The 25,253-nt window shown below is 32.4% G+C and overlaps 1 protein-coding gene across 4 annotated transcripts in view; it reads left to right on the plus strand.

Annotated features, from left to right (window-relative positions):
• Nup214 (nuclear pore complex protein Nup214) overlaps positions 1-25,253 on the plus strand; it is a 272,097-nt gene that overhangs the window by 145,081 nt on the left and 101,763 nt on the right. For all 4 annotated transcript variants that reach the window (XM_085818717.1, XM_085818716.1, XM_085818718.1 and 1 more), the window contains 2 exons: positions 14,133-14,302; positions 20,719-20,807. In XM_085818717.1, coding sequence (XP_085674843.1) covers positions 14,133-14,302; positions 20,719-20,807 — 259 coding nt within the window. The remainder of the gene's footprint in view (positions 1-14,132; positions 14,303-20,718; positions 20,808-25,253) is intronic.

Consider the following 25,253-nt stretch of genomic DNA (forward strand, 5'->3'; position numbering starts at 1 on the left):
CCCAGAAAAATGCATGTGTTGAAGATGCCGCCTTCATGAAGACAAGATGCCACCTACGGCAGTCGCTAACATTGCCACCACTTCTCAGGATCCAGAAAAAGTCATCTTTCGGAACAGAATCATGGCACTAGTCGCTGGCTGGCATGAATCGCAACATCGTCTTCCAATGGAGGCGGGAACAGCACACCAAGGAGCAAAGAAACAGGAACCAGAAGGAATGAGCCAGAGCGACGCGAGATATTTATACCTGAAGTAGATATGACGTCATCACACGGCAACCAATCAGCTATTGGCACAACTCGGCTTTCCAGATGACGTAACATCAAGTTTCGTTTTTGCATCTTAATTTGGCTGGAACAGTCTGTTCTTAATACAAATAGTGGCAGTAAAAAACGAAGTAGAAGTAACTACTATGTCCCTTTAAAATAAGAACTAAGCCTTATGTAAAAATTATAATTATTTCAAGGAGAAAGGTTCGTTAAAGGGTTACAATAGGTCATATTATCAATATATCATAATATATCATAATATCATAATATATCATAATAAGGTCATCAATATATCATAATAAGGTCATATACCTTTCCTTAAAGGGTTACAATAGGTCATATTTTCCAATAAATGCCCCCCACATCATCATCTCCGACCTGAAATAAAAACTGAACGCCAGTATTTTTACAAAATTCAGAACAAAAATTAATAAATATCACAACTCCATTCAATTCAGAAAATTTTTCCTTTGATGACAATGTGCACATCTTACCCCATTTTTCAAAATTTTTACCATAACAGGAAAGTCCAACATGTTACGAAACAATACAAAGACATATATATGATCATACATTCAATACATTTACCCAGGGCCCTGGTCATTCATACAACATTCTACACTATGCAATTTTACATTATGTTGGTTGTGCATTAGCACTGAACGCGTAATGAGTACGTTTCCTCAAGCACAGAATTAAAGAATCATAAGTCAAAAGATTAACTACGAAATCTTTATTTTAATAAAATAGGATAATTCTGCTTAACTTAAGCATAAGAAAAAGTAATAATGTTCAAGGACATTAAAACACTGAAGTATTGAAAAGAATAACTTACAGAGAATCATCATCAGTCCTAAATATCAGGTTTACCTAGTTTAGGCAATAAGAAAAATAAACAGGAATATACTTTGCCATCGTACCCAAAAGAGAAGAAAGTACTACTGGATTAGACCTTTGGCCAGGTACAAGTAGCTAGGGTGGAAATCAAATATACTGCATTGCACACGAGCTTTACTTTCTCTTTACCTTGGCGCACGTTCGTTTCGTATGCTTTTCGAGTTTCATTATGCAAAATACCTAAATTTATGCTAACATTGCCCCTGTTTTGCTAATGAAACTCATACCAATTGTAATTCATTCCTGCAAAACTGAAATTTAGCTTTAGGAATTGGTTTAGTCATAATATCAGCAACCATTTGTTCTGTTGAAAGATAAGCAAGTTTTACTATTCCTTTGTTATTCAAGTCCCGTATATGATGAACTTTTGTATCAATATGTTTTGTGCGTGAACTGAATTTTTCAGATTCTACAAGTCTTATAGTAGACTGATTATCTTCAAATACCTTTATCGGTAGAGTTTGGGGTAGATTGAAATCTTCTGTTAATTTTAATAGCCATAATAGTTCTTGCGTAGCTTGCGATAGTGCAACATATTCAGCTTCTGCTGAGGATAAAGAAACACAAGTTTGTTTTCTTGAAAACCATGAAATACAGTTCCTTCCTAATAAAATAACACTTCCTGATGTAGATTTTCTATCTTCAATATCTTGTCCCCAATCAGCATCTGAATAAACTGTAATATTAGGTTCTTCACTCAACGAAATTTGTAAGGATAGATTCTTTGTCGTATTTAAGTCTCTAATGATTCTTTTAACAGCATTCCAGTCCTTTTGACGTGGATTATTACACCTTCTGCTGAGTATATGAGTTGAAGCTGTGATATCTGGTCTTGTGATAGACGATATATACAAAAGACTTCCAATAGCTTGGCAAAATTTATCATTTGAAGTTACGAGATTTTCTTCCTTGTTTAGGTTATAATAGTTCGTTTCCATTGGTGTGCTAGCGTGTTTCGCTTCTTCAAATTGAAATTGCTTGACAAGTTGATTTATTTTATTTTTCTGTGATAAGAGATAACTTCCATCTTCCTTGCGATTTATTTCCATGCTTAAGAAATATTTAGCTTCACCAAGATGCGTTATTTGGTAACGTTTCTTTAAATCATTAATTGTTTGAAGAATTAGTCCTTCTTCTGTAGAACTTATTAGGATGTCATCAACATACACTATTAAATTAATTCTTTTATCACGAACCACTTTTGTGAAAAGACACGGATCTGCTTTGCTTTGACTGAACCCCAGAATCTTCGGTGTATTTTCAATTTCTGCATTCCAGCACCTAGCTGCTTGTTTAACCCCAGAATCTTCAGTGTATTTTCAATTTCTGCATTCCAGCACCTAGCTGCTTGTTTGAGACCATAAATCGACTTCTGTAATTTACAAACTTTATGTCTTTCTTCTGGAACCACGAATCCTTCTGGTTGTTCCATATATATTTCTTCATTTAAGTTGCCGTACAAAAAAGCTGTTTTAACATCTAGTTGATGTACCTTGGCATTATTATACGCTGCCCATGCTAAGAAAACTCTTATCGTAGTGTGTTTCACTACTGGTGAAAAAGTTTCATCATAATCACTGCCGTATTTTTGAGTAAATCCTTTGGCTACTAAGCGTGCTTTGTATTTTATATTTTTACCAGTTTCATCATATTTTGTCTTAAACACCCATTTGCTGCCTACTGCATGTTTTCCTGGTGGTTAATTCTGTAAGTTTATAGGTTTCATTTTCTTTTAGAGAATGTATTTCTTCTTGCATAGCCTTGATCCAAGCTTCTTGTTCACGTTTTGGTAAGTTTAGAATTTCTTCAAAGCTTTCTGGATCTTTAATTTTAAGTAAGATTGATTCTTCGTCTTCTGCTTTATAAGAGAATCTTTCCGGTGGGACCCCTTTGGTTGATCTGCTAGAAACCTTTCTTTCTACATTTTCTTCACATTTAATTAACTCTTCGGAACTTTTTTAATCTTCTGTAAAATCATTGCCAAGAGATGTTTCTTCATTATTTTCTTCATCTTCTTGCGAGTTATTGAAGTGAATTAATTCTAAATCTTCAGCATTATTTTCTGCAAGTTTGTCAGGTAAAGACGCGTTTTCTGAAAATTTAACAGTTCTACTTACTGTTATATTCCTTCCACCTACATAAATCCTGTATCCCTTACTTCGTAAATCGTATCCTACGAATATTCCTTCTTCAGCTCTGTTGTCGAATTTACGCCATTTTTGTTTGTTCACATAGTAAAATGCTTTATAGCCAAATACTCGTAAGTGACTTAAGTTTAGTTTTCTACCATTCCACAATTCATATGGTGTTCTATCTGTGGCTTTAGTTTGTAACCTATTTTGAAGATAGGCAGCAGTAGCTGCTGCTTCAGCCCAGAATCCTTTCGGTAATGTAGAGTTTATTAGCATAGCTTTTGTCATTTCTATTAAAGAGCGATTTTTCCTTTCTGCGACGCCGTTCTGTGCCGGACAATAAGGAACCGAAGTTTGGTGAAAAATGCCGAGTTTCTTTAAATAATTTTCAGTACTTTCATTACAGTATTCTGTACCGTTGACGGATCTGAGAACCTTTATTTTCTTTCTAAATTTATTTGTTGTCGATGCAACATACTGTTTAAGTTTGTCGAATACTTCATCTTTTGAAGTAATAAAATAAATTTGAGTATAACGCGAATAGTCATCAATGAAAGTTACGAAATATCTTTTCCCTCCTAAGCTGTTGACTTCAATTGGCCCACACACATCTGTGTGCACTAAATCCAGTGGATTTTTAGATCTAAAACTAGTTTTGGGATAAGGTGTTTCAGTTAGTTTCGCTTTTACACAAGTAGAACATTCCACACTATGAGTGCATTTGCCAAGTTTAATGCCATCTGCCAAATCATTTTTCTCAAGTGTTTTTATGGCATCTATATTTCTCTGGCCTAATCTTTGATGCCATTTTAGTATACAGTTCGTATTTGAACATGAAACATTATTAGCTAAGTATGCTTTCTCATCAATTGGGTTTACGATCAATTTATATAAACCTTGCTGAGCGTTGCCATCGGCTACGAGTATATTGTTACGCTTTATGTAACACTTATTACTATCAAATATAACAATGCAACCTTTATTGGTAACAGATTGAACAGAAAGTAAATTACTATCTAAACCTGGTACATACAATACATTTTCCAATTTTATTTGTGTAACCTGACCCTTTAAGTTTTGAACTTTAAAATAGCCTTCACCAATACCATAAGAATTTAATTTAGCACCATTGGCTACAGTTACTATTTGTTCATTAGAGTCATTTAACTGAGAGAAAAAATTCTTTTCTCTCGTCATATGAGTTGAGGCTCCCGAGTCGATAACCCGTTCTTGCGTTTGCATGTTTTCATGTTTATTTTCCACTTTTAGAACTTGATTAAACTGAATCTGTGTATTTTCAGTTTCAATACTTTTAAAATACTTATTTTCTTTAAGTTTTGTTATGTTTTCTACACTTTGCATATTTGCTATTTGGCATGCATTACTTTTATAATTTTGAGAATAATTTCTTACTTTACTATTATTTACATCTGTTTTCGGGGAAGTTCTAGCGTTGTGTTTTAAATGAAAACAGTCATTTATCGTATGGTTATTTCTCTTACAATAAGTACAAAATTGTGTAACATACTTTGGTTTATTTTCGCTTTTACTTTTTAAAGCAACTGAATCGTACTTTTGAACTTTCTTAGTTTCCACACGTCTACAATACTCATCTATTAGTTTGTTTTTAACATATTCTAGCGACAATTCAGCTTCCGATTTACTTTCTATTGCGGTTATTAAGGAGTTGTATGAATTTGGTAAAGAACATAGTAGTATTGCTATTAAGTTATTTTCTTTAATTTCTTCACCTATACTACGCAGCTTTTCAGCCAACTCTAGTACTCCTTTGATATGTTCCTGCATTTTAGAACTTTCATTATATCTAATGGAATATAGTTTTCTAAGAAGAAATAATTTATTTGTCAAATTTACACGTTCATGGACACATTTTAACTTCTGCCAAACTTCTTTTGCAGATTTACTATGTAAAACATGGATAATTTGCGAATCCGAAATGTTTAGACATATTAAAGCTTTAGCTTTACGATCATTCTTTAACCAAATATCAGTATCAGTTTCCGGTTTTTCTTCGAATACAACATCATCTAAACCTTCTTTTATTAGAAGTTGTTTTATTTTAAATTTCCACACTGAATAATTTTCATCTGTTAATTTTTCTATACAAATTGATTCTTTTAGAGTATACATTATTACTTGTTACAATTATTCTTATAAACTTTGTAACTAGTTTTTTTTTTTTTTTTTTTTTCAACAAAGAGTTTTAACACTTTATGCCCCTGGAATCTTACATCATTACAAAATTTCAATTTCTCAGTCTCATAATCTTTTGTTGGTTGTGCATTAGCACTGAACGCGTAATGAGTACGTTTCCTCAAGCACAGAATTAAAGAATCATAAGTCAAAAGATTAACTACGAAATCTTTATTTTAATAAAATAGGATAATTCTGCTTAACTTAAGCATAACAAAAAGTAATAATGTTCAAGGACATTAAAACACTGAAGTATTGAAAAGAATAACTTACAGAGAATCATCATCAGTCCTAAATATCAGGTTTACCTATTTTAGTCAATAAGAAAAATAAACAGGAATATACTTTGCCATCGTACCTGAAAGAGAAGAAAGTACTACTGGATTAGACCTTTGGCCAGGTACAAGTAGCTAGGGTGGAAATCAAATATACTGCATTGCACACGAGCTTTACTTTCTCTTGCCAATATATACCTTGGCGCACATTCGTTTCATATGCCTTTCGAGTTTCATTATGCAAAATACCTAAATTTATGCTAATACATTATCTAATACTCATCATAATATGACTTACAATATATTATTTTCAACTAAACAAAACTTAATTTTACCATAAAGTTAAATACATACAAAAACAAGTTTCACAAGAAAATTGCTCCACAAAATCTTATCAAGTTATGTTTAGTCAGCTGTTTTGTCATGGGATCAGCCTGATTATCTTTACTTGGAACATATTTTAGATCAAAAATTTCCCTGTTCAATAGATCACGAGTGAAGAATAGTTTTACATCTATATGTTTTGTCCTTGAGTTTTCAACGGGGGATTTTGTAAAACATATAGCAGCCATGTTATCTGCAAACAATGTAGGCTTTGAAACATAATTACCTGGAATCTTAAACTAAATGCATTCATCCAAAATGTTTTTAAACCAAACTAATTCTTTTGCTGATTAAGTTATGGAGATAAATTCAGCCTCCATAGTAGACAAACTCACTCCCCTTTCTTTAAATGTACGCCAAGATACAGGTGATTCTCCCAACAAAGCTATTTGTCCACCAATAGACACCATATCATCCCCTGCTTGAAGCAAATTCCGAATCTGAATATATATTGAGCTTCAGTTCCTTGCATACCAGTTTAAGTTTGTGATGTCTGGTATTGGAAACGTATCCTTCCCAGTAAAACTTGCCAGGATTGCTTTGAAACTGAGAAAATATATTAAGAGCATAGGCTATATCCGGATGAGTACAATTGCAAAGAAACGAGAGGCATCCCAAAACATTTCTATAAGGATAATTCACCATCTCAGTCGTTTCTTCTTGTGTACTGGGACTTTGAGTATTTCACACCTTTAACTATTGGAAGGGAAGTAATTTGTATTTTAAAAGACTTGAATCGATCAACTATGTCTTCTATATATAATTGCTGGTGAATCAGGACACTATTGTTCTCATATTCAAATTCCACACCCAAAAGCTATTTTGTTTTACCCAAAATTTTCAAATCAAAATGTGAATTCAGGACTTTTAATATCCTTTTAGCCTGAACTTCACTTTTTCCAAAAACAACAGTATCATCAACATAAACCAACAGAATGACAAAATCTTTAAAATGATAGACACAGTTACACCACTCAAACTTGGTAAACCCTAGGTTACATAGTGTTCTATCCAATTCGTAGAACCATAATCGCCCACTCTGATGCAGACCATACAAGGCTCTATCTAAACGATACACAAAAGTTTCTTTATTTTGCTCTACAAAACCCTGAGGTTGGGACATGTAAATTTCCTCAGATAAAGGAGTGTAGAGATAGGCACTTTTTACGTCGCATTGTATATTTGCCCATCCAAGGTGTACAACTAAGAGAGAGAAAAAGAGCCTTATTACTGAAAAGTTAACTACAGGTGAGTAGGTTTCATCATGTGTATCGTATTTAATTTGCTGATAACCCTGAGCCACTAAACGAGCTTTAAAATGAACAGTGTTTCCAAATTCATCACGTTTAATGTTGAAAATCCACCTGCAACCTAGTGGAGTCTTGTCTTTAGGAAGTGGAACAAGATGCCATACCTTATGCTTTAGCATGTTGACCATTTCCTCTTCCATCGCCTCTATCCATTTATGCTTTTCTGTGGATTTCATTGCCTGGTTATAAGTGCTTGGAACTGAAACCTCTAGTCAGCTGTCTTGGGTATATGACGTTGAAGGAGTGCCAGTTGATTCAATTTCACCACTATAAGTATTGCTTCCCTTGAAATCAAACAAGGTAGAATCATACTGAATATTATGCTCAGTGCAATACTTTTCTACATCATTTGGTGATCGTAGTCTTTGATTAGACCCCTTCTCAAAATAGTACACATCCATACGAGTGCCGTCTGGCCTTGGAACAGGTTTACGAAGCCAAGTTACCTGTCTCAATGTAGATTGAGTGTCAGTGCTAGGTATAGAAGAGGGCACACTGGTATCAGTTCTTTCCTCTATTTCAGGAAAATAGCCAACTGGAGTATCAGTAGATTGCAACTCGACCCTCTCTTCAGATTCCAAATCAGGAAGGGTGCCCAGTGCAGCTCCACTGCAACTTCTCTGCATTCCAATTGACTCTTTAAAAGTAGCATTTAGGGTTTCTACTACCTTTTGTTCATTTACGAACCAAATCTTGTACCCTTTTGTTTGTACACTGTATCCAATCAATCAGCCTTTCGTTGCCTTTGGATCAAGCTTAGAATTCTTTTAGCCTTTGGAATTCCCACGTAGGCAATCGTTCCAAAATCCTTAAGGTGACGCACTGATGGTTTCTGCTTAATATACAATTCAAATGGGGTCCTATCTTGGCCTTTATGACAAATTCTATTAAATGAATATGCAAAATACATCACTGCATCTGACCAAAATTCAGGACTCATTCCACTATCATGTAAAATTGCACGTACATTGTTGAGAGCTGTCTGATTGAATCTCTCACAAACTCCATTTTGTTCTGGAGTGTATATATCTGTGAATTCGTGCTGTACTCCATTTTTATTACAATATGACCTGAATTGTTCGTTGTCATATTCTCATCCATTATCTGTCCTAAAGTATTTCAACTTAAGGTTCAGAGATCTTTCAGCACGTGCTATATGCCTTTCAAATACTTCAAACACCTGACATTTCTCTACAATGGAGTACACTACCACATAACGAGAATATTTGTCAATAAAGGAAATGAAATAACGTTCACTATTCCTACCTGGAATGTTAATAGGTCCCCATACATCAGAAAAAACCCTTTCAAGCGGTCTCTTCACTTGAATACCTTCTAAAGCTCTATAGGAGATTCATCTTTGCTTATTGATTTGGCAATGTTCACTGTTCACAAAACAAATTAGGTGAGTTCTTTAACACAGGAAGACCTCGAACTGAATGTCTCTTACTAGTCCTGACAATAGCACCATAATTTATATGACCAAACCGACCATGCCATAATTCACTTATTGTTATGCTGTTCGGGAATACATGATAATTACTTTCTATCAACTTAGCCTTGAACATAGTTTCATTTTCATCATTAGTAATTTTAATTTGCCCATTTTTACCATAAAATCTCGCTCCATTGATATCCACCTTAGGTCCAGATATTAAATTTCGTCTCAGTTCAGGTGAGTATAAAACATCTTTAAACAAAATAATTATATCCCCAAATTTCATTTTAACAGTACCTTTCCCATGAATTGAAAAGTTGCCCCATCAACAGCTACTAGCATATTCTCATTCTTCACAGGAGAAAAAGTATCATACAATTCACGATTTTTAGAAAAATGATGAGATGCAGCAGTATCAAAAATCGAACTATCATCATTTTCCTCCAAATTGTTAACATTAGCTTGAGCTATGAAATGGGACTGAGCAGGGGAATTATTTTTACCTTTACACAACTTGGGTTTATTCTTACACTCAGGGGATGTTTTATTACTCCTAGATACAGCTGAGGAAACAGAAGAAGCAGACGAGGGTGATCTGGAAAAATTACCTTTTGTTCTACAGTACTTTTGAATATGACCTGGACGACCACATTTATAACACTTGACCCCTTTAATCTGCTTAAATTTGGGTTCAAATTGAGTACTTTGAACTTCTATAGTCTTATTGGAATTTTTCCTATCTATCTCCCTTAAATTAAGACGCGTTTCCTCTGCTAGTATTTCGAGTTCAACATTTTTAACTATGAACTTTTCATCTGGCCACCTCAAAACATTCTGAACTACCTGATCATATTTTTCTGGAAGAAACCTAAGAAACTGAAAACATATATATACATCTCTTACAGCCTGATTAATATCAGCCAATTGTTCAGTTATCCGTTTTAATCTAGAAGAAAAGAAACTAATACTTACATTTGGCTTAATTTTGCAATTTAAGAACTCTGAAAACAAGGACATATGTCTAGATCGATAATCTGGCTGAAAAAATTTGGCAAGCATATTCCATGCAACTACCAGATCATCAGTTTCACATATTAAGCTTCTATATTCAGGGCTTACAATCATGTAAATCAATGATAATGCCAAATGATTTCTATTTTGATAGTCGGCAACAATTTCTTTTGTAATACCCTTAACATCATTTAAATCAGGACATTTTCCAATACCTTTAACCAAAAGCCATGCATTTTTCTCATTTAAGACAAACTTCATGTCTTTAGACCATGTAAAATAATTACATGCATCAAGCTTAGTAATACTATGCATAACATTAACAGTAGCCATATTTGAATTTCAACAGAAACCGCCCCCCAGTCTCTTAAGTGCTAAATTAATTTTAAACTTCAAAAGTCTTCAAAAGATAACTCAGGGGCTAGGCCCATAACCAAAATGATGCAAAAGCAAAGTTTAAAGTTGTAAAATTAAACTTTTAGCAAAAGTAGCAATAGAAGCTCCCTAAGGTTATTTACTGCGCAGACATTGAAGACAAAAGTTTTAAACTCAACCAATTTATTAACAATATATAAAAATAAAAACACAATGAATAAATTTAATCAATATCAGAAACTTAAAGAGTATAACATAATCATTATCAAAATTACACTTAGTTGATAATCTATTAACCCCAAGGGTTTTTCCTTTAAAGAATGTTACACTATTAAAGTCACAGTAAATATTTTACCTGATCTTCAAATACTGGCATTCAATATGTGAAAAACATATCACTAAACAGAAACTACGGTTTTAATAAAATTTGCTTCACTATCATTAAGTCCATGCTTCGTGGTCAAGAAGGCACCTGGAAAAATTTTAATTAAATCCTTGAGAGCACTTGAACCGGTAAAACGCCGCTCACTGTAGTTACATGCGAGAAATCACAGCCTGTGCAACATCATTGCTAATCAGTGGCGTAACTAGAACTCTTGGGCCCTTATGCAAACAAATTTTTGGGCACCCTATTAAATTCACAGTACTTTTAAGACGGATAAGTGGGTGGATATATATTCTGCCAATTGCAATAAAAAAGTGAAGTGCACAACTAACTATTATAGCACTCCCATATACAAGATTTCAACGTTCTACGGCTAATCATCTTTGAGTTATGCGAGATATATATCTCTGTTTTTCTGTACACATACGTATGCATGTATATGCGAACGTACAAATATCACGAAAAAAAATCCCTTTTGAATCCGTTTTAAACCCATTTTACAATCCTTTTTTGAAAGGAAGAGCCCTTTATTCTGTCCGCACGTACAAATGTCACGAAAATAAACCGTATAAATGGATTTGAGAACGGTCAAAATGGATATTTCCGTTGAAATATGATACCTGACATTTTGGTATATGTAACACTGAATTCAGCTTTTATGGGGGCACCTTGCCCTTGGTCATAGTATTTATAAAAGAATGCATATTTTTTTTGAAGTTTAATCATGTGAATATAGTTCAGCAAAACATTCAAGGGCCCCTATGCGACGGCACTCTTTGCATACCCTTACTTACACCACTGCCGCTAATCCCGAAAAAACACCTGTGTTGAAGACGCCGCCTTCATGAAGACAGGATGCTGCCCACGGCAGTCGCTCACATTGCCGCCACTTCTCAGGATCCAGAAAAAGTCATCTTTCGGAACAGAATCATGGCACTAGTCGCTGGCTGGCATGCATCGCAACCTCGTCTTCCAATGGGGGCTGGAACGGCACACCAAGGAGCAAACAAACAGGAACCAGAAGGAATGAGCCAGAGCGACGCGAGATACTTATACGTGAAGTAGACATGACGTCATCACACGGCAACCAATCAGCTATCGGGACGACTCGGCTTTCCAGATGACGTAACATCAAGTTTCGTTTTTGCATCTTAATTAGGCTGGAACAGTCTGTTCTTAATACAAACAGTGGCAGTGAAAAACAAAGTAGAAGTAACTACTATATCCCTTTAAAATAAGAACTAAGCCTTATGTAAAAATTAGAATTATTTCAAGGAGGAGAGATGTTGTAGAAAAAGGGTTAGAATAGGTCATATTTTCCAACAAAGGTCTTACGCGCACGCGTAAACGCCTATGCGCATGCGTCAACGTGACGCATGCGCAGAAAGTTTGTAGCTTCGAGGTTCGGATTATAGATCATTCCGGATTATGGGTGTCCGAATTAACGACTTTTGACTGTAGTAAAGAAATACCTTTTCTATTCTTGATACAGTGCCTTGATTCCTTTATTTTCTACTCTATTTTTGTAATTTTTTCCTATCAACAGTATGGAAATCGAAAGGAATTTCTCTTTTAATTAAGATATTAAACACTGACAATTTAAAAGATTTTTCTTATATATATGAATGCATAGTATATAATTTCATAGAATTATTCTCAACACTAAAATGACTAAAGAAATAAGATTAAGTAACATCAGTGCACTCTTGATGCATGTAGTTTTTTAGGGGGGGGGAGTTTGAAATAAGAAAATTCAAAGATGAAAAAAATTATAGAGGAAAAATTTGTTTACATGAAGCTAAAGGAATTTTTGCCTTCAAACGAATGTTGATGATGATATTAACAAATACTTCAAAAGAGGGTTCAAAAACTAGGAAGAACATTGATTCATTTATTGGAGTAAATGAACTTCAAAAAGTAAATAATGGAACTAAATTTTAAAAAAAATTATCAAGTTAAAATGACATAAGTATTTTGTAGTATTATAGATATTCTCCATCTTGTAATGTAATGTTTTTGTAACATTTTTTTTAAACTTACATATTATATATGTATTTGATTGAGATTTCAGTAGTGATGTTTTTGATGAGTATTTTTCAAAAATAAAAGAAACTTTTAATAATGATGTGTAAATATTCTTTAAAATATGTTGTACTATTCCTTATCTTAAAGGAAAAATTGTAAAAACTCATGTAACTTGAATGATTTTGCAGCTAAGAATATGAAATTTGCGCAAGATCTTTTTTTTTATCATATCTGACATATTTTCAAAATGCAGAATTGCTTGTTTTTGATAAAAATAAATGAATTAAAAAAATTATAAAGTAAGGTATGGAAAAAGGGTGCACTAATTTTGCATGTTTTAGTGTTGTGAAGGTGAAACCCAATACAACAAAACTTTGAGAGCTGTTTTTATTCACAAAATTTTTTTTATTAAACTTATTTCATGTTAAATATTAGAGCGTGTTTAATAATAATGATGCATAGTATGTACTTATGTTTTATTTAGAAATAATACTGTAGGAGAAGGCGGTGCATAGATAATTGCTTTAATTTATTCAGTTCTTATTGCTGATGTGTCCTTAATTTTTTACTTTGATAGTTATTAAAGATTCTTAAGTCCTTAACACTCTGAGTGGCCAGGGTTTTTGCTAAGAAAGCACAAATTTCCCAAAATTACTATGAGAACAAATTTTTTTTTATTTTTTTATTTTTAATGTAAAAACTCTCCTGGTATTTCATACTGGATTTGTTTTCTTTTGATATATTGCCTTAATTTCTTTGACATATTTTAATATGCATGTATATATATATATATATACGGCCTTGCCCCTTAGAGGGTTAATTTCCATTTAAGAAAATGTATACAAACCTTGATTTAATTTGTGTAAAATAATTTTAATAGTATTTACTTAATGAGCATATTAACTTAAGTTGTAGTAATATAGTTTTATTTAAAAGTAATTAGTGAGACTCATGAATAAATAAATGCATTTAACTGTATTGCTGCAAAGCTTATGTATATTAAACTATTAATTTCAAAATTTGTGAACCTCAATTGTATATGAACAGAAATGTGCCTTTTAGCTGATGGATATAGTCAGAAAAATTCCTCAGAATTTTATCATAGAAATCCAGAAATATCTTATCTAGGAATAGAGTTCTCATTTATTTGATGACAAACATTTCTTATTTTGAAAAAGAAATGTCTCCCTTCAGCTTTTACAACTACTTATATTTAATTTTTTTTTATTTCTTTATCAGTCAACATCACATTTAATAGAATAATCTTTTCCTTTCGAAGAGCCTTCTTTTTTGTTGTATAACGTGTCGATAACATAATGTTTTGTAAGAGCAAAGTAAGGAAATATTAGTTTTGGTAATGGATTAACTGTTTAGTTTTAACTACAAATTTTGAAATTAATTATGTTATTTCTCTCAGATTAGATCGAGGAGAACTTTCACAGTTAGCTGATGCATTTTTGAAAGCTCAGATTTCAACCGAGGATGAAAGTAAAAAAATTGCTAAAAAGTTTTCTCCTAAACAGCAAAATCTTCTAAAGGAATTTCTTTCAAATTCTAGTATTACTGTAGTGAGACCAACTATTGTATGTAAGTAACATTTCTATATTTTGATATCTATTTTAAAGATATTTATTATCAGTAAATAATTTGTTTGGCTTTGTTTATAATATTTAATGAAAATTATCTATAATATACTAATACTTGTGAAATTGAAAATTACTGCTTATATTAAAATGCATTTATAAATTTTAATTTAGTAAAACAAATCAGTTATCAAGTAAAAAATAATTTGAAGAATTATAAATTTCAGATTTTTGCTGTTAGAGAAGACATTTTATTTATAAACTGAGAGGCCATAAGATGCAAATTAAGAACTTAAAAACAGATTGAGCTTCCTTGAAACATATTGAGCTTTGTGCTGAGGCATGTATTAAAAAAACTGCTGGTACTATTTTGTAGAGTACATCTATAAATTATGTTGCATTGGATAATGTTGGATTTTTTGGTCAAATTATGTTGATATGGTCAGCAGAATGCTGTTTTATCTACACTGTAATGTCAAAAACTGGTGACATGATCTTGTTGAAATATTCTTTTACTGTCTCTTGGGATTGAGGTACATAAATATGATCTGCTTTAATATCTCTGCAAATTGTATGTGAGCAGGTATTTCAGACACATGAGAGGACTTATTTTAGACCACATGAATATGTTTTATGCCATTTCAGAACATGCCTTACCCCATACCTTACATCATCCTTTATCCTGAAGAGTACCTTGTAAATAGGAATGATTTGTAGCTTCTTGGAATCCATGCCAAATACTAATGCACTTTCCAATGCGTAACAAAGAGGACTTTTAGTAGTCAAATCATGCTTCCTCCCTTCATTTTACTTATTGACTACCAGAGATGTCCCACAAGTGATATGTAGTTTAGGGAGAAAATTAGGCCATGTGTACATGACATTATGTGGGTGACAGTTGTTAGTGCTGAGCATTTGTTTACACTTGTTGCCTTCATAATTTGAATTGATTTATACGCGTAAGTTCAGTTTCATATTATACTGTGTTGGAAATGGTATATTGTGCTGTAACATTGTGCCAGTGTTATTAAAAGAAGGTTAAGAGTTGGGGCATGACATATCATTGTTTACCAAGTAGGTATTGCAGATAATTTCAATATAAAAAATTCAAGAACATGTCCTCTTTATTTTACATTGTATATGGGATTTAAAAGTAGAATTGTTTGTCTTAACTTTACAAGGGTATTGAAAGCTAATTCTGTTCCCACTTCATATCTTCCTCCACCATCATGTGAAAGTAATTTAAAAAAATGAGTAAATTATATATGTTGTTCTCCAAAAAAACTGAGGGCAGTCTAAAAAGAAACATTTCCAGCAATTTTAGCGATTCATCAAACTCTGTGCTTAAGGGTTAGAGCAATCAGTTTTATGTTCCTGAAATAATGTAACAAGCTTTGCAAAATTGGGCTTCACTTTACCTGATCTAGATAACATAGATTTTGCAAATCAGTTTACTACCAATGAGACATATGAATTAGCTCAACATGTGAAAATTTTAGAAAAAGGAAAATAAGAGTTCTATTGTTGTAAATATGCTATATTGTCAAATAATACTGAAAAAATAATAAAAATGAAGGAAAAGATATAATGAGCTTGCTTCTTGTAGTAAATTATCTAACTTTCAGAAAATGAGGAGGAAAATAACAAACAAATAAATATGTTGTATTGTCAACTAAAAATAAAAGAGAAAATATAATGAGCTTGCTCCTTCTTGTAGTAAATTATCTAACTTTCAGAAAATGAGAAGGAAAATAACAAAGAAGCAAGTGCATAATGAGGTTAAAAAAAATTTAGGAACAATTTTTACAGGTGATCAAAGTAAGTTTACCGATCTCAAATAAAAAATTTGTTAAGAGAAATGAAGATGACATTGGGAAATCTACAACACTGAGAGCAGTATCTTGAAGATGTACAACTACCTTAGAAAAATTATAAGAAAAGTATATTTAAATACTGAACATTATTTTGAAATACAACAAAAATATTTTTAAGAATCAGTCTGACAGAAATACAAAAGAAATTAAATTTATTTAATATGTATGCAAGTTGAATAAGGATTAAAATCAGCAAAAGTTTTCAATTTTTTGTTATTTAATATATTTATTTGTGTGTGTGTGTTTGTGTATTAATCTATTGTGAGAGTTAATTTTTTTTGTATATGAAAGGATGAATAGGGTCTAAATATCAAAGACTATACACTGTAATAAATAATCATGTGAAGATAAATGCCATAGACAAATCTTTACACTTTAAACATACAAAACATAGTTCTTTTAAATAATCATGAAAAAATATGTGAAAACTTGTGGAAGTCTGAAATGAACAAATCATTGTTTTTACTTTTAATACAGACATTTTGAGTTTTTATGTATTTTTGCCTTGTCGCAAAGTGAGAACTGAATTAATTGAATGAGAAATACTGAATTGTCTGTGAAAAACATTTTTTTTTCTTTGCTTAATTTTTTTATACATAATTTTAGATTTATTATAGTATTTGAATAGAACATGTGGCAACGATTAGATAATTCTTAAGATGATATAAATTTTGTGCATTCTGAGTTAAAAAATGATTGAAATGTAGTGCTGTTAAGTGAACCTAGGGCCAGAGTGTCACTACGGTAAACAAATATAGTGAATTTTTAAAGAGTGCATTTATTCTATTGTGGTTTATGCGCTATCGACGATGTAGATTTAATGGTAAACAAATATAGTGAATTTTTAAAAGTGCATTTATTCTATTGTGATTTATGCTCTCTCGAGGAAGTAGATTTAATTCAATCCAATAAGTTTAAATGAAATACAAGAAAAAATGCGTATTAATTTAATATTCTGTACAAGGAAGTGATGTGGTGCACACATCAGATTTTTTTTTTACCCCAAAGTGTGTTGGCCGAAAAGGGTTATTAATTTTGTTTTGGCATTTTGCATTGGAAAACTTTAGGAGGTTGTATCACTTTTCAAATTGTTGCCACTAAAGAAAGAAAGAATCGCATCAGTGTAAACGGCACACTCGAGAAAAATGGCGGGAAAAAAATTTAAATTACACAGAAACACTACATCAGCATAAACGCTGCAATAGATTAAATTGGGCGTGACATCATTATGTGTTGTATAGATGCAAAATCTTAATTTTATGTCCTGATATATGACATATCAGTTAAGAAAAATGCATGAAATGAAACCATAACTCAAAAATAAATTAAAGGTAAGACATGTTGAAAATATATTTACGTTCATGTATATACTTATATTTACCCGCTAAAGAAGTCCATATTTGTAATACTCAGACTATATTATAAAAAAAATTTGCAACAACGAAATTTTAAATTTGGATGACAAAAGGAAATTTTAAATTTTACTTACAAAAGGAATTACAGCAAACTATACATCATATGAAGCCATCTAAATCTGATTCTTCACTATCTGAATTAAAAAGATTTAGTAAATCCTGATCTAAGTCCAAGTCCTCCAAATCGTCACATTCATCTTCTTGGTTTACAGTCTCTTTATCTAAGGAGATAATTTCAGCTTCTTTTCACCCTGCTATTATTGACGATGTTTCTACCGATTTCCACGCTCTTCCTACCCACTTTGCAACTTCTTCATAAGATGCTCTACATATTTTAGAGCTTTTGGTATACGTATGCAATCCTTCACTCATCCAACACTCCCACCGCTTTCGGACTTCAGCTTTGAAGGATTTATTACCTGAAAAATCTGATAGTTGTAAGATTTTTGTCAAACCACCAGGAATTACTGCTACGGTCGTAGACAATTTTTCGCATCTGGTTTTCACTGACTCAAGTAAATGAGCACGCATGGAATCCATTATCAATAACCCTTTTGGTTGGAAAAAAGATCCCCTACGACACTGCCAATTTTTTTAGCCACTCATGCATGATTGTTTTGCACATCCAGCCATTCTCGGTTGCACAAATAATTACGTCATTAGGAAAAATCTCCCTTTGGAATAGTCTTTTGTTTAAAAATGATCATCGGCTTTAGCTTGTCACCGTTTGCGGCACAAGCTAACACACATGTAAATGACATTCTTTCATGCACTGTCGTAAGCACAGATACAGTTTTTGCACCAGTTTCATCAACAGTTCTGCTTGCAGGAGAGTCAAAAGCTAACGGCATTTCATCCATATGTATTATCTGTGACTGAAGAAGTTTTTTTTTTTTGTCATCAATATCTGTCACATATTTTAGAAAAGATGTCTTTTTATCCTGCCAGTCCATTGGTAATTGTTGCCCAACTGTTGTTCTAGTACAAACAGAAATATTTTTCATAAATCTGCTACACCAGCTAGGCCCTTCTTTGAAATCATTTATGTTCATTTGTTTTGCTATAAATTTTGCTTGTAAGCGAATTTTTACAGTCGAAATTGCCATTCTCTTTCCCCGTTGCTCCTTTATCCAGTTTGCAAGGTCGTCATCTAGATTCGGCCACCTTACAGTACCACTTCTTTTGGCTCGTTTCTGTTGTGGCATATTTTGAAGTTCTTCTTTTTCAGTTCTCCAACGTCGAATACATCGCTCGTCCACTTCAAACTCTCGAGCTAATGCTCTATTTCCAATTTGTTCAGCACGTGAAATGACATTAAGCTTAAAACCAGCAGTATAGCTTCTGTTCTGCTAAAAATTTTTCTGAAAGCTTTTTTCAAAAATTTCCGCTCCCTTCTTACTTAAAAACTGTCCAACAAGTACTTGTACCCAAACTGATGGGATCTGTATCTGGCAGAATGCCAAGAAAAATCGATTCATGCTGAAGGGGAAATAGGTCAGAGTTTGTTATTGCACAGGTGGAGTCGTGTCCGCCTTTGAAAAAAATTGCAGAAAAGGCAGGGGTGGAAAGAGGATGGGTCCTGGAAGATTCATCGAATGGCAGAGGAGAGAGACTATTCAAACTGATGAGAATGTTGATTTGAAAGGGGGAAGAATGTTATTGTTCTGAGATCTCGTTTAGGGTGAATAAGGCATGTAGGTCCGTTCAAGGGAAAGAACGTAAACAAAATAACGTTCGCAAAAAGCAACTGAGTGGTCTTTTGTGTGGGAACAGCACCAGTCTATGTACAATGACAAGGCCATCCAAACTATGTACAATGACCATCATAGGAAATACCTAAACACTGCATGTGTAGAAACGCTGCACCCATTGAAAATTTAAGTTTTAAACACATAAACGCCGTGGCGTTTCTTCCGGAAATTACGTATGTAGAATTTATATGGATTACATATGAACTTGATGATTCAAAACTTTTTATATAAAATTTTCCTTGAGCTGTGTAACTGAAAATTAAAGTCATGATCATATGTTTCTCATGAAATGTTAAAATTAGTTTATGTAAAAAAAAAATGCATGTTTTATGAAAAAACAGAAAAATACTTTTTAATTATGTTATTACCGTAGATTTGCAGCTCTGTTTTCAAGTGTTCTGTTTAACAAGAGTTATTTACATGAAATGCATATGATGTGATTTAAAAATAACGAAAAATGCTGTCCTCTTTACAATGTTTAGTTTCCTTAATAAACAGAAATATCTTTTTTCGTAGTCTAATGTTTTTCTTTAGGAAAAGAGGATAATGTCTACAATTATTTTAGCATTCCTATGAATTTTGAATTTAAAATAAACATCTGCTTTAAAAAAAAATAAAAACCATAATCGAAAAGTATTTATCCTGTATTTCCAATGTGTTTTTATATTTACTGCGTAGAAATCATCTAGCGGATTCCTCAGCTAATGTGTCATGTCATTTGAAGGACATCACTCCCAGCAACCAGTGGCAGTGTTTTTTGTTCCTGACCTAACCTTTAGTGTATTGAATAACCTTGGCTGACTACTGCATCTTTGTACCCAAATCATTTATTGTCTTCATAACACTGTGACATTCATTGGGATATAAAGGGTCTTTATGCTTTGCCCAGTCTGAAATTTGCAGTAATTATATGCACCATATCCTATCTATTCGATATTACTTTTTTGATAGTGAATAACCCATTTTTCTAGTTTCATACGGGGAAGTGCTTACAATAAATACTTGTACCTGGGGTTTCACGCTATGTACCTGGGAAGATAAAATTCTTGTATGATCTTATTACAGATCCGTGATGCAACCTATCAGAGTCAGTTAAAGCATATGCTGTCATTCTGAAAAAACAAATATTTACATTAATTCTTTGCTTGTAAACTATTAAACAGCCATCCTGCATATGGCATCCACTGGAGAAATTGCATTTACAGCAATCTAATCTACAGTAACTTTAACTGATGTTCCTGTGTCCCTTGGTTTACATGTAAAAAAGTTGTTTTGTAACACATCTTGATTTTTTTTAGAGTTATTGTAAAATGAAAAACTGTATAAACTATAACTGAAATTAAATAAAATTGAATTCTAATTATATAAATCAATTTTCAGATTCCCCATCTCAATCAAGGTTGATGTCAAAATCTGTGTTGTATAGTGAACATGCTAAAGTAGAACAAACACCTGTTGAAGAAGCCAAGGTAAATCAACTTGCTGCTTTTATGCCTTATCAGATTATATTGAAGTTTGCTGTATTCTGTTTTATTTTTTGTTCTTTATTTCCATTTCAGTTAAATATATTGCTATTTTATTAACAAAATTACTGAACCAGAGACCAATGTGTATTTTTTCATAATTATCTTAAATGTGTGATGTAACATTATATTTTTATCATCATCTAATGTACTTAATGAATGACCATATTATAGTGTAGTACAATTGGTATATTGTTATCAAAATGTATCACATTTTACGTCTATGTCTATATGAAATATATCTTGAGTAGAAAGTAATATTAAATGTGTTTAGATCACTACGAAAAATTGTAAAGCTATCTAGCTTAAATTAAAGTTTTAAGCTTAGTATTATTATACCTGTTATTGTTAAAAGAGTGTTGAGTGTCTTGAGTGTACTGTTTATCATATATACTTTAATGTGAAAAATAGTTTTAAAAAAAGTATAACTGTACTGGCAATATAAATTTTTCAGAAATTCTGAGCATGAAAGACTAATTCTACAAATGTTAAGTGTTCATTGATATTCAACAATATCATTTCGATTTTAAGCATGAAAGCATTACAGGAAAATTAGGAGGCCTTACAATCTTCAAACTTGCAACAGAGTTCAGAATTATATAATGTGTTATCTCTGTGACTATCCAAAGGCTGATATTTTGGAGTAAAAGCTAAATGCAGTCAAAGCTAGCAACCGTCCAGCTCTTAAATCACATTTATTGCAGCATAGAAACAAAGATATTCCAGAAAACTTTGGCTTGATATTAGCTTTGCATAGGTTTGTATTCTTCAAGAGTGATTATGTGACTCTATCCATAGAGCACATTTGAAGACAAAAATCGAATGATATAGCAGTGGTCCAATGTTTATTCTTTTACATTAATTTCAGTCTACAGTCAGATTCTGCCTCCACACTGATTTGCCATGAAGTATAGCAGTGCAGGAAGTATAGTGCCATGAAGTATACAGGAAGAAGTAATGTTGGGAGTGATGTATGGTATTGTGTTGAATGGATGGATTAAGGGATTATGATGAGAAGCTGCTAGTTATTGAATGTGGTTTGCTTCTTTCATGGTGCCACATGTGAAGCAATTCTATTTATGGATTTTGCTTCATTTCATCAAACCAAAGCGGTGTAGTATCTGAAGAATAAAAATATATATTGATTTGTTAATTGCCGTGCCTCCCAGCCCTTACCCCATCTCACTAAGCATGTATGGAACATTAAGTAAAAATGATTTGTAGCAAGCTGTTCTTTTCAAGGGATTAATTTATGCTATAAAGGAGAAGTAGAACAATCTGGCCTGGGGACTACTAAATTGTTTGGAAATCTATAAGATGGAATAAATCTATAGAATTGATCCATATATTGAGATCTCTGCTCCACATCTTGAGACGGATGTGATGGCATGAGCTTGAGGAAGTAAATGGCATGGGTATTGCTAGCAACAGTTCAATTATTCTTCATCTGTCATCAAATCCTGTATGTAACTTTTTGCCATAAGATTTTCTATTGTTACTTTTATTACATCTGACATGTTGTTAATTATTATCTTGTGTTAGATATTAGAAAATGAATAACTTGGCTATATTTATCTGCCTTCATTTACAGTTTTCTTTATACATGTAGAAATACTGCTTGCTTTTAAGTTTTGGATATATGTATACAGTCACTGTGTGTAAAGAATCGAAGATATGGTGTTATCCTGAATGTCAACATTAATTGAATGGCAGTAGAAAGAACATAATGTGTTGAAATCTTTTTAAAATGTGTTGATAAATTTTCTATTAATCACCTTCCATTCATAAAAAAGCAGTGAAGAAGGTGAAATCTTGTGATGAAATATTCTAAATAAATATTTCAGTCCTTAACTTGTCATTTTTAGTGCTTATGAACTTGTCATTATTAATGGTTATGAACATAATGTTGGGTATGAAAACTAGGTTACATAATTCTGGTAAGGGCTGATTTTGCAATACTCAATGAGTATATCATATGCAAAAGCATAACAGTCAATCTACTAACAGATATAAGAAAAAAATGGGATGTGCTAAAAATTATTGAATATTGTAACTACTTAAACACACTTTGGTAAAAATTAAAAATGCATTTCAAAATTTGCTTTTTAAAATAGGTCACACTTGCAAAAATTATGTTGACATGTAGGGTAAATTTGCAAAATTGAAATTGCAGGCATTTAAAAATTTCTACAAATCCAAAAAGAAGGTCTGTATGTACTCTTTTTTATTCCAGATTGTTGTAAACAGTATACAGTAGTTTAGACAGTAATAGTTCTAGACAGTATACAATGCACCTGTTTTCGGTGAAGTGGAAAGTGAAAAGGCAAAATAAAAGCAATTTTAAATGAAATTAAGGTGATTAAGATATTAAATCTAATTCTCTCACAAAGAGAGATTGATGAAAATGGCAACATCTGTTTTCTTTGAATCAGTTTCCAGAAATTTAAAGCACAATAATTATTTATTATTCATAATTACATATAAATTAATTACAGAATGCATTGCTATGATATGAATATTGTTATAGACAAATTTATATTATATTTAATTATATTTCTATTATATGTTATGAGTACTATGCTTGTTGAGATTTGCCCTTGTAAATTTGGACTAAAAGGTGCTAATGAAAGAGCCTCACTTACTGTCTTTATGCTCAGGTTTGGAATAGGAAAAGTATATTTTAAGATAGAATCCCCAATCTCATTTCAATATTTGAATGGCAAAGCATGCAAGATTAAAAGGCTATACTGATTGGCTCTTTGTGTTAAAAATGATAAGTCAGTTTGTTTGTAAACCAAAGGAAAAACTTTAAGGTCTTCTAGAAGCATCTCTGTAACATTGTGATTTTTTAAAATTATAATAAGTATTATCATCTCATAAGCTTAACTGAATGAGAGCATGCAGCAAAATCCGATACCTACTATATGTTCTGTGTTTTATCACATAGATGACTCATAAATGTTAAAGTAAGGTGCCCATACATCCTGAATTTCCAGGACAGTCTCAAATTTTCAGTTCCTATTCCAATTTCTTACAACTCATTTTTTGGTTCAGAACTTATAGCATTTGTCCGGAAAAACAGTACAGTAAGACCCCGCTTAACGCTGTTTCGTTTAGCGCTGTTTCAGTTTAGCACTCTTTTTTTTTCAACCCGGGGATTCCTCGAAATTGCTCGCAGCACTACGGGGATTCCCCGAAATTGTGCGCATCGCTAGGTTTCCAAATAACATATCCGAAACAGTGTAGTTACGTTTCTTGCTTGGTACGGTGCATTACGGACACATTTTTATCATTTGAAACATTTGTTGACCTTATTGTAAGCATAAATTTATATAATACTGTAACGATTAATACAGTGACAAATATTATGATCTTTAGGTTTTATCATGGGTTATAATAAAAAATAAGAAAAGAAAGCAACCAGATAAAGCATTTCACTGGAAACTAAAATGCAAATGATTAGAAGATTAGATTCTGGTGAACGTCAATCTCAAATTAGTGCTGCATTTGATTTTGGCAACTTCAACAATAAGGACAATTCTTAAGATTAAAGAAAAAATACTGTCATCGGCAACTGCAGCTACGTCAAGCTCTGCAACTAGAATTAACTGTTCTAGAAATAACATTATAGAGGAAATGGGAAAACGACTGTCTGTATGGATTGATGACGAAATTGAGCGCAATATGCCATTAAGCCAAACTATCATAATGCCTTCTTGACAAAAAATCAGAAAATTTGCAACACAGAATAGACTGAATGATCTGACTGAGAATTTTATTTGTTTTTATAAGTATATTCGTTTATATTGTTTTATTTTTGTAAGAAATGAATGTTTGGTTTTATTTTTATTAAAAAACATTATTAGATTTAATAATTAACCAATTTTCTACCTATCTTCCCCTAACCCCATTATTTACATGTTAAGATAGCCTCGTTTAGTGCTGTTTCGCATTACGCTCTACTTTGATGGAACGTATCCCCCGCGTTAAGCGTGGTCTTAGTGTAGTGTGAAAATGTAAAAGTTTGTTTGTATGTATTTATTTAAGTAGTGTAGATTGCAAATTGAGAATACAAATATAAATTAAGAAACCCATCCCATACCGGCTGCATAAACAGGGGAATCTCCACCTAGCTTTTACCTTAGAAAAGTTGCAGTGGGGGAGTTCTATTTCTCCTTCATGTGTTTCTTCCCCCCCCCTTCCCCTGAACTTACACAGAATTTTTTCTCGCAGCTCACAGTTGCAGTTCAGACTTTCACTTACAGACAGTGCTACAATTTTTAACTACTATATTAATTTTATTGTGGTTTGAATTTATAATGTAAACATATATTTTTTAATTATCAACAGTGCATTATATACAGTAGTACATATTATTACACGGATCCCAAA

Source organism: Stegodyphus dumicola, chromosome 6 (assembly GCF_044657685.1).
Source record: "Stegodyphus dumicola isolate Sdum_Otavi_A_Nest chromosome 6, ASM4465768v1".
In the NCBI taxonomy this organism is placed as follows: Eukaryota; Metazoa; Arthropoda; class Arachnida; order Araneae; family Eresidae; genus Stegodyphus; species Stegodyphus dumicola.